Source organism: Aureococcus anophagefferens, assembly GCF_000186865.1.
Source record: "Aureococcus anophagefferens unplaced genomic scaffold AURANscaffold_3, whole genome shotgun sequence".
Lineage (NCBI taxonomy): Eukaryota > Pelagophyceae > Pelagomonadales > Pelagomonadaceae > Aureococcus > Aureococcus anophagefferens.
Window position 1 is genome coordinate 2,845,442 of NW_008705563.1, and position 10,768 is coordinate 2,856,209.

A 10,768-nucleotide genomic window follows, 5' to 3' on the forward strand; every position below is an offset into this window, starting at 1 on the left:
CCGTCGTCGTCCTGGGCAAGGACGCGGCGCCGCTCCGGACCGTGCCGCTCGCGGACGTCAGCGCCGTCGAGGAGCCGGGCGCGGCGTGCGGCCTCGTCGTGCGCTGCGCCACGGACGGCGCCCTGTCGCCGGGCCTGCGCCTCGAGCTCGCGAACCCGCGCGAGCGCGAGTGCCTCGCGGACGCGCTCCGCGCGGCCGCGCGGCGGTCCAAGGCGCCCGATTTGGCGGCGTCCGTCGAGAAGGACCGCGCGCGCCAGAAGCTCGAGCGCCGCCGCGCCATGTCCATCCGCGACCGCATGGAGTCCGCGGAGCAGCGCCGCAAATCGAACTCGAAGCTGCGCGACAACCTCCGGGACAAGTACGCGCTGCCGAAGAAGTAACGCGTCGTTTTTTTGCGTGAGATCGGGGCTCTTGGCCGCCCCAAACAACGTGGTCCAGGAACCCGCGTAATTTACGCAAGACACGTGGTACCGTTTTTTTTTTACTCCGCGTCGTCGCGCCGCTCCAGGGCTTCGTTTCCGCCAAGATGCTCCAGCGCGACGGCCGAGACCGGCGTAGCACAGTTAGACCTCGGTGCGCCACGCGCACCGCGTTTTGATATGCAGCAGGGGGGCTCCGGGGGAGTGGCGTGGGGAGGCGCTTGGGAGGACCTCGTTTACTGGAGTAACCTAGCATGAACAAGCACCACAAATGGAAAAATGAAGCCGGACGACCCCAGACGCGCCTGTAGGCGCGATCGAAAGCTTAAAGCACGAACTACAACACCCCTGTGATGCCTAGCTCGGCCGAGTACGGCGACCTCGAGAACCCTGAAATTCGACTTTTTTTCCCGATGAAAATCGCTGGCAGCGCGTTCGCACATTGGAGAGAAACTTAGGCATCACCAGGGGAAGATTCTCAGCCCCGCTGGGCTGGAGGAGCGTCCTTAAAGCGTATCCAAGGTCGTCCGCGTTATTTTTCTAAAAAACATTTAGTTTGCTTGAACTTCAATGTGACTTCAACATAAAAGGCAACTTGGGATATCGCAGATTGTTGCCTACGGTCTTCCTGACATCAGGAACGAAAACACAACGTCGGATATGTACACAGACGTACGGGGCTCGGCGTTCTCCGTCGGGATCGTGGAGTTCGTAATTTCGCCCCAGCCAGTGCACCGATCAAAACTCAGATTCTGATAGCCTGGATTTAAAAGTCAACATTTTTGTTGAACTTCAGCACTTTTGTTGAAGTTAAATCTTGCGATTTCCTGACCCGAACCAGCGACCGCGCGCAAAAAGTCATCGCAAACGTGCAATTAACGCGTGAATATCATCGAGCTTGCTTTGATACGACCATAACCCAATTTTGGCCGTGATTTCAGCCCGCGGACCTCCGCGACACCGCGCGCGGTCGACGTACAGCCTCTATGGACGACTAATGACTCTGGCTCCGCCGGCCGGAATTCGATGATTGATCTTTATTAATATTTCGTACGGGTGCACCTAGATGTACGTTGATCGGGGCACTGGCCCCAGCCATCCGTCGACAGTGGCCGGGGCTCAGCGGGGGGCTCAGCGTACGGCATGGGCACGTGGGGCTGTGTTCAGCCACGAAAACCGAACCAATCGGAGAGCTTGGAAGTTCTACCAGAGAAGGGGCTCCAGAGGACTCAGAAAATGCAAAATTGGCCGCCCCGCTACCGCCCTGGGGAGAGCTGAAAATCCCCGACACCAAGTCGGTTTATGCTAGGTTACTCTAGTACGTAGGAGTTTCCGTGCAATCGCCGCGAACTAAAATTTTAAGATCACGACAGGAAGAACGGTGCTTGCGATCGCGCGAGCGCTGCAAAATTTATTGAAGCCAATGCATCGCGTCGCGCTCGTCGCCGTTGCGCTCGTCGCCGCGGTCGCCGGCGAATGCGTTGACAAAAAGTGGTACAAGAAAAGCGAGAAGAGGACCTGCGCCTGGGTCGCCAAGAAGCACGAGTCGCGGTGCGAGCTCTCCAAGGCGAAGCAGAAATGCCCCGTCGCCTGCGGCGAGTGCGACCCCTGCGAGGACGACAAGAAATTCAAGACGGAGGGCAAGTCCTGCCGCAAGATCGGGAAGATGAAGCCTTCCAAACAACGCACGTGGTGCGAGAAGAAGGGCACGAGCGGCAAATCGAAGAAGAAGCTCAAGGCGCGCGTCGCGTGCCCGACGGCCTGCGGCGTCGGGTCCTGCAAGGCCGCGCCGACGGCCGCGCCGACGGCCGCGCCGACGGCCGCGCCGACGGTCGCGCCGACGGCCGCGCCGACGGCCGCGCCGACGGCCAAGCCAACGGCCAAGCCGACGGCCAAGCCGACGGCCAAGCCGACGGCCAAGCCAACGCCGGCCCCGACGCTCGATCCCTTCGACACCTACGTCGGCGAAGGTTACTGCCGGTCGCCGCTCGACGCGGAGATCTACGTCCGCGACGGGACGTCGTGCTGGGACGCGTGCGTCGCTGCCTTTGAGCCGACCCGGACGATCGTCGCCGTCGATTTCCGCGAGTGCACGTGGGCCGGCTGCCGGTGCTTCTGCCGGGACGCCTGCGAGTGCCTCGCGGAGCCCGACCTCGGGAGCACGCTCGTCGTGCCGCGGGGCTTCGAGCTGCCCGGCCCGCTCAAGTGCGGCGAGACTCGGGCGCCGACGCCGGCGCCGACGCCCGACCCGACGACGGCGGCGCCGACTCCGTTCTTCTGGCTCTCGAAGTGCGAGACCGAGGTGTCGCTGTGCGGCGATTCCGTCGACCAGAGCGCGTGCGAAACGAGCTACAAGGTCGAGGACGGCGTGAACTCCACGTGCTCTTGGAACGGGATACGGTGCAAGTTCTCCGCGGGAGCGACCGAGGCGTGCCGAGTGGATCCGTACGACACCTACGTCGGCGAAGGCTGGTGCAAGTCGACCCTCGACGCGGAGATCTTCGTCCCCGCCGGGACGTCGTGCTGGGACGGATGCGTCGCGGCCTTTGAGCCCGACAGGACCATCGTCGCCGTCGACTACGTCGAGTCCGAGTGCACCGAGGCCGGCTGCCGGTGCTTCTGCCAGGACGAGTGCGCGTGCCTCGCGGAGCCCGAACTGGGGAGCACGCTCGTCGTGCCGCGGGGCTTCGCGCTGCCCGGCCCGCTCACGTGCGGCGAGCGGGCGCCGACGCCGGCGCCGACGCCGCCCCGGCCGACGCTCGACTGGTGCTGGTTCCCGCCCTGCGGCCCCCGGCCGTCGCCGGCCCCGACGACGCCGGAGCCCTCGCCGGCGCCGACGACCGCGGCGCCGACGCCGACGCCCGCGCCGACCGTCGACGGCCCGCACGCGAAGATACGAGGGTTCGCGCGGGCCGGCTTCGACATGACCGGCGGCTACGGAGGCGCGACCGCGGCGGCGACGACCGCGGCCGAGTTCGCGGACTTCGTATCCCGCGACGAGCCGCTCGTCGTGACGATCGACCGGCACCTCGCGCTCGACGATCCGAATCTATCGTCGACCTACGACGTCGCGTCCCACAAGACGATCCTCGGCGTCGGCGATTACGACGTCGCGTCCCACAAGACGATCCTCGGCGTCGGCGACGGCGCGATGATCTCCGTCGGCTCGGTCCGGATCAAGCGACGGACGAACATCATCATCCAAAACATCCGCTTCTCCGGCGCCGTCGACGGCGGCGGCGACGCGCTCGCGATCTTCGACAGCTCCTACGTCTGGGTCGACCACTGCACCTTCGACGCCGCGGCCGACGGCCTCGTCGACGTCACGCACGGGTCGCGCCACGTCACCATTTCGTGGAGCCACTTCTTCGACCACGACCACGGCGTCCTCATCGGCAGCCGGGACGACCGACCCTCCGACGTCGACATCTCCGTCACGCTCCACCACAACTGGTACCAGCAGGACTCGCGGTCGCCGCCAGCGTCCTGTGGCCGGGACGATTTTCGAGAGATTTCGGGTGGGGAAACGATGAAAAATCGTTACCGACACATTTGGTAGGTCGCCGCGCGTCCGCTTCGGGCGCGTCCACGCGTACAACAACTTCCACGACGACCAGGAGCGGGGCGTCGCGTCCTACATGGCCGCGCGCGTCGTCGTCGAGGCGTCCTACTTCTTCCACTGCGCCAAGCCCACGCAAGCCGAAGGCGGCGACCTCGTCCTCCGCGGCGGCAACATCTTCGCGAAGAACGACCGCGACGGGAGTTCGAGCGGCGACGCGTTCGAGCCCCGGGACGTCTACGACTACGAGCTCGACGCCGCCGCCGACGTGCCGGCCCTCGTGAGGGCGGGCGCCGGCTCGGGCAAGGGCTGGGACGACGCCTGGCTGGGCCAGGGCGGCAACTTCAAGCAGCCGGCCTAGGCGCGCCCCGGCTCGATAAACGCACACGCGCGGGATGTTGAAGCTCTCGATGCACCCGAGGTACTCGTCGAGTTTTTAGGGCTTCTTCGTCGGATCCCAGCCCGTGACGAGGTACTCGTCGAAGCCGTCGAGCGTCGCCATGTCCGCCTCGCTGATGGGCGCCTGATCCGCGGGTATGTTGTTCTCCTCGATGCGCGCGGGCTTGACGGATTTGGGGATGACGACGTAGCCCCGCTGGAGGCACCACTGGATGAGGAGCTGGGCGCCCGTCAGGCCCTAGGCCTTCGCGATGGCCAGGAGCTTCTTGTCGCCGAGCTTCTGGCCGCGCGTGAGCGGCGAGTACGCCTCGACGACGATGCCTTTTTCGGCGCAGTACGCGCAGAGCTCGGAACGCGTGATGTAGGGGTTCACTTCGATCTGGTTCACGGCCGGCGGCGCGCGGCAGATTCGCCAACAGCTCCTCGAGATGATGGATGCCGTAATTCGAGACGCCGATGGACTTTACGAGTTTTTCCTTCTGGAGATCCTCCATCGCCTTCCACTGCTCGAGCCGCAGCGACCGCGTGTTGGGGCTGTGCACGAGGTACAAGTCCACGTATGTCAGCCGCAGCTTCTTCAGCGACCCTCGCAGCGCCTCGCGGACGGCGTCGTAGCCGCGGCCGGACTGCGGGAAGAACTTGGTCGTCACGTAGACGTCGCCGCGCGCGACGGCCGCCTGCTCCGCGAAAAACTTCTCGAGGGCCTTGCCGACGTCCGTCTCGTTCCGGTAGATCTCTGCCGTGTCGACGTGCCGGTAGCCGCTCCGCAGCGCGTGGAGCACGGCGCGCTCCGTTTCGCCGCCGTTGGCAGCACAGTAAACGCCCAAGCCCAGCTGCGGGATGTGCGTGCCGTCGTTGAGGGCGATCGTCGCCTGCCAGCCGGTCGGCGCCGCGGCCGTCGCGTCGGAGCCCGCGCTGGTGGTCGTGACCGTGTGACCCGTCGCGCAGCGCGACTTGCGCGAGCTCGCCTTTTTGTTCGCGGGGCTGCCCATGCCTTGCCAGTTTTTGTTCAACAAAAGTTTTGTGAGAGCATGGGGGGGCTCCATCGATCGCGACCGCTGCTCGTCGGCCTCCTCCTGAGCCTCTCCGCCGCCGCCGCCGCGGCGGGCGACTGCGACGGCGGCGCGACCGTCGGCGCGTCGCTGTGGCCGACGCCGCGGTCCTTCTCGATGGGCGACGGCGCGACGCCCGTCCGGTCCGTGACCATCCGGCTCAACGCGAGCGCCGCGCGCGCGCCGGTGCTCGAGGCGGCGGCGGCGCGCTACGGCGCGCGCGTGCGCGGCGGCGCCGCCGGCGCGGCCTACGTCTGCTACGTGGACGTCGCGTCGCCGTCGGCCGCGGCCGCGCCGCAGCTCGAGGACTTTGAGGGCGGCGGCGAGGCCTACGCGCTGACGGCGACGGCCGCGGGCGCCCAAATCGTCGCGGCGACGGTCTGGGGCGCGCTCCGGGGGCTCGAGACGCTCTTCCAGGCCGTCGTCCGCGACGGCGACGCCTGGTGCGTCGCGGGGACGCCGCTCGTCGTCGACGACGCGCCGCGCTTCCCCTGGCGCGGCCTCCTGCTGGACACGGCGCGGCGCTTCTACCCCGTGGCGGCGATCCTGCGCCAGCTCGACGCCATGGAGGCGTCGAAGCTCAACGTCTTCCACTGGCACCTGACGGACGCGGAGAGCGTGCCTGTGGCCCTGGCGGCGCTGCCCGCCGCGGCGGCGGCCGGCGCGTTCGCGCCCGCGGCGACCTACGACGCCGCGGCCGTGGCGACGGTCGTGGCCCACGCGGCGGCCCGGGGCATCCGCGTCGTGCCCGAGTTCGACACGCCCGCGCACGCGGGCGGCTTCTTCCTCTCGCGGCCGGACCTGTTCTGCGGCGACACCTACGCCGACGCCGTGCTCGACCCGACGCGGGAGGCGGTCTACGAGTTCCTCGACGCTTTATACGCGTCGAGCGCGAAACTCTTCCCGGACGACGTCCTCCACGTCGGCGGCGACGAGGTCTCGACGAAATGCTGGAACGCGTCGGCGTCCGTCCGCGCGTGGCTCGCCGCGCGCAACGCGACCGTGGACTCGCTCTACGGCTACTACGAGGCGCGCGCCGTCGCCATCGCCGCGCGCGCGGGCCGCGCGCCCATGGCCTGGGACGAGGCCTTTTCGGACCCGGTCGCGCGCGCGGGCCTCGACCCGCGGCGCGCGATCGTCCACGCGTGGAACGGGCCCGGCGGCTCGCCCGTCGCCTCGGACCCGCGCCTCGCGGCGGCCGTGGCCGCGGGCTTCCGCGCCGTGTCGTCCCACGGCTTCTACCTCACCGCGGGCGACGGCGTCGACGCGGACCTCGTCGTCGAGTGGGAGCACCTCTACGACCGGGACCTCGCGAAGCCCCTCGGCGAGAACGGCTCGTCGCCGCTCCTCCTCGGCGCCGAGGCCGCGCTCTGGGGCGAGAAGATCGACCACCGCACGGTCGACGCCGTCGCCTGGCCGCGCGCGGCCGTCTTCGCCGCGCGGCTCTGGTCGCCGGACGCCGCGTTCACGCCGGGCAACTACACCGCGGCCTTCCGGCGCCTCGTCGTCCACCGCTGCCGCCTCGTGCGCCTGGGGGTCGCGGCGACGCCCGTCGACGAGGGCGCGCAGAAGTTCGACCGCCGCTCGCCCTGGCTCCAGTGCCCGTCGTAATGTAGAGGATCGCGTCCGAACGGCGCGCTGCTGCAACTTGAAGCCGCACTTATTCTAGTTGTACTTGCCACAACACTCAAGGATGGCTCCAAGCCCTGCCCTTCACCGACGCCTCTGCATCGTGGCCATCACCGTTGCGTGCGCAGCGCTCGGACCGCCGCGCGCGTCGCGAGTGGTTCGATTGCGGGTCGTCCGAGCGGCGTCGAGCGATGCGGCGTCGAGCGATGGGCCGCCGCGGCGGCGCGGCGCCTACGGCACGGCGAGCGCCGCGGCGCTCGTCGCCGGCACGACGGTCGGCGGCGGGTTCCTCGGCCTGCCCGCCGTGGCGGCGCCCGCGGGCTTCGGGCCGACGGCGGCGACGCTGTCCGCGTCGTGGCTGTTCTTGCTCGCGGAGGCGCTCGTCGTCGCCGAGGCCGTCGGCCGCTGCCGCGGGCCCAAGGCCGCGGCGCCGTCCGTGGCCGTCGTCGCCGCCGAGGCCGGCGTGCCCGCGAACGCGATCAGAGGGCTCTTCTTCGCGCTGGTCACGGCGACGCTCGCCTCCCAGCTGTCGAAGGCCGGCTCCATGCTCGCGGGCCTTCCCTACCGCGCCGCGACGCTGGCCGCGGCGGCCGCGACGCTCGCGTTCGCCCTCGGCCCGTCCGTCGAGCGCGCGGCGGGCGCGAACGCGCTGCTCACGGCGGTCTTCGCGGCGGCGGCCGTCGCCGTCGGCGGCGGCGCGGCGGCCGCGGCGCGAGGCGGCGCACTGCCCTTCGACGCGTCGCTCCTCCTGAGGACCGACGCGTCCGCGGCGCGGCGAGCGCTGCCGACGGTGCTCCAGCTCCTCGTCTTCGCGGAGACCGTGCCCACGGTGAGCGGGCTCCTCGACGGCGACCCGCGGCGCGTCCGCCTCGCGCTCGCGTTCGGGTCGCTGTGCCCGCTCCTCCTGGAGGTCGCGTGGGCCTACCTCGGCCTCGGCCTCGGCGCGCCGCGCGTCGACCCCGTCGACGTCCTCCTCGCGGCGCCGGCGACGCGCGCGGCGACGGCGGCGCTCGCGGCGTCCGCCGTCGCGACGACGGCCCTCGGCTCCGCGCTCGCGCTCCGGTCCGACGTGCCCGAGGCCGTCGCCCGGCGCGAGCTCGCGGCGCTCCTCGCGGCGCTGCCCGCCGTTGGCGTCGCGCTCACGTCGCCGGGCGTGTTCTTCGCGGCCATGGACTGGGCGGGGGCCTACCCCGTGGCCCTGCTCTGGGGGCTCTTCCCGCCCGTCGCGCTGCTGCGGCTGCGGCGGAAATCCGAGGGCGCCCACCCGAAGAGCGCGGGCCCCGACGCGTGGCTCGCCGCGCTCGCGGCGGTCTCGGGGCTCTTCGTCGCGTCCACGGCGACGCGCGACCTCGGTGCGCTGGTAAGGCGTCTTGTTTCGTAACCCGCACTCGCGACGGCACGCCTGCTTCTGGGCGCCAAGGCTCCCAGGTGCTTCACGGCGTGCTCAGCGTGTCACGTTGACTCACTAGTGCACAAGTTGCCTCGGAGAGCGCGGGAAGCATGGGAGGCCTGCTGGATTCAAGCTCGGACGACGACGACGCGCCCGCTGCGGCGCCGCCAGCAGCGGCGCGCAAAAAGGGCCTGCTCGATTCGTCGTCTGACGAGGACGAGAGCGACGAGGGAAGCGCGCCGGCCGTGGAAGAGCGAAAAACCGCAGGCACCAAGCCCCCGCCGCGCAAAGCGTCGCCCGTCATCGACCTCGCCGCGTCGTCCGACGACGAGGCGCCGCCGGCGAGGGGCGCGAGCCGCGTCGACGAGATGAGCGTCAAGGACCTCAAGGCGCTGATCGCGCGCGCCGGCCTCGGCTGCGCGGGCTGCGTCGAGAAGGACGACATCCGTCGCCGCGCGCGGGAGGCGGAGGCGCGCCTCGCCGAGGCGGCGCGGCTCAAGTCGGAGACGGCGGAGACGGTGCAGGGTGTCGCAGAGGCGGCGGCGCGGCTCAAGCGGCCGGCGGAGGCGGCGCGGCCGTCGGCGGCGGCGAAGCGGCCGCGGCCGCCGAAGGCGCCGTCGCCGCGGTCGTCGTCGGAGGCCGCGGCCGGCCCGTTCTCGGCGGGCGACGGCCGCGCGGTCGTCTTCATGGGCTTCCGCGCGCGGCCGGACCTGAAGGACGAGCTGGCGGCGCTCGTCGCGTCCGTCGGCGGGCGCGCGGTGTCCACCGTCTCCGGGAAGACGGCGCTGCTCGTGACGGGCACGCTCGGCGCCGAGGGCGGCCACTCGAGCTTCTCCAACCTCGAGCGCGCCGTCGAGGGCGACGTGCCCGTCGTCGACGCGGCGCGGCTCCGGCGCGTCGTCGCGGGCGCCGAGCGCGCGCCGGGCCGCGGCGACGCGCGGCGGCGCCGCGAGGCGGCGGCGGCGCTCGTCGCGGCCCACCCGCAGCTCGACGCCATGCTCTACGACGGCGTCCGCGCGCTCCAGGTCTGCGGCGACGACGCGGCCCGCGCGGCGGCCTGGCTCCGCGACGACCCGGAGCAGTTCGCGCTCTCGCGGCTCCGCACGTCCGTCGACGCCGCGGAGGTCGACCGGAGCCTCGCGGCCTGCAAGCCCTTCGAGCCGCGGCCCTGGCGCTGCAGCGAGGACAACGTCACGCGCATCTGCGTGTTGGTGGAGTTCCCGGAGCGCTCGAACCCGGTCTCGGCGGGTCCGGAGGGCCACATGACGCTGCTCTACATCGAGGTCGTCGCCGGCGTCCGCGAAGACATTGGTCGCCGTGAAACCGTTCCTTCCGTAGGACTGGCACGACGCGCGCTGGGGCGACATCTCCCAGAGGATCACGCAGCAGCACCTGTCGACGATCCGGCGCCTCGTCGCCGCGGTGGATCCGACGGCGGGCTCGGGCTCTTCGCGCCGCGCCGTCTCCGGCACGTTCGAGTTTTCGCGCGAGCGGGGCCAGGTGGACCCCGGCGGCGTCATCGCCGAGCTCCGCCAGGCGATCGTCGGCGAGACGGGCCTACCCTTCCGCTCCACGGGCTCCAGCGACCTGGCGGCCTGCGAGGGCCACGTGACCGCCGGGCTCGCCGGGCCGCCGGACCGCGTCGCGGACTCGGGCCATTTCAAGGGATGCCCCGTCTACGACCTGCCGCTGCGCCTGAAAGTCGCGGCCTGCCCGGGCATCCGCCGCGCGGAGAACCAGGAGCTCTACCGCTGGTGCTGGCTCGGCCTGCCGGAGGTCCTCGGCATCTCAGCCGCGGTCGCCGACGCGCACGAGCCCATCCGCGCGGGCATGGACTTTTCGACCATCAAGGGCATCGGCGCGAAGCGCGCGGAGTACCTCAAGGCGTTCTTCGAGCAGCGGTCGTCCGACGACCCGCCGCGCGCGCCGTCGCCGGCCGCCTTCGCCGGCCCGGGCCAGACGCTCGCGGGGGTGCCCGTCCTGAAGCCGCTCACGCCGGCCGAGCTCCGCGCGGCGCGCCTCGCGCTCTTCGGCTAATGTTGAGCCTGCCTGGCGGGCGGTCTTCGGCGAGGTCACCGGATTCCTTCCCGGCGGCCGAAGAGGCTCCGACTCGGAAGTGAGTGAAATGTTCAGCTTCAGCCTGAAACTCCCCGCAGCACACCGCCACGATCTGGGCCCGCTATTTACTGGAAGCTATGGACTGGGACGACGCGCTCGACGAGGAGGAGGGCCAGGTCGACCGCATGAGCCGCTCCGGCTCCTGGCCCGTGGCTGGTATGGTAAAAAACCGCGTCCGCTGCCCGGGTTCTGAGAGCTGCCC

At 70.3% G+C, this 10,768-nt stretch overlaps 1 protein-coding gene across 1 annotated transcript; it reads left to right on the forward strand.

The window, feature by feature from the left end:
• Positions 1-1,799: 1,799 nt before the first annotated feature.
• AURANDRAFT_70968 (hypothetical protein) lies at positions 1,800-4,432 on the forward strand (the record flags this gene model as incomplete). The annotated part of the gene is made up of 2 exons (XM_009035593.1): positions 1,800-3,890; positions 3,979-4,432. The coding sequence occupies 2 exons, from the start codon at positions 1,843-1,845 to the stop codon at positions 4,337-4,339; spliced, it is 2,409 nt and encodes an 802-aa protein (XP_009033841.1).
• Positions 4,433-10,768: the final 6,336 nt, after the last annotated feature.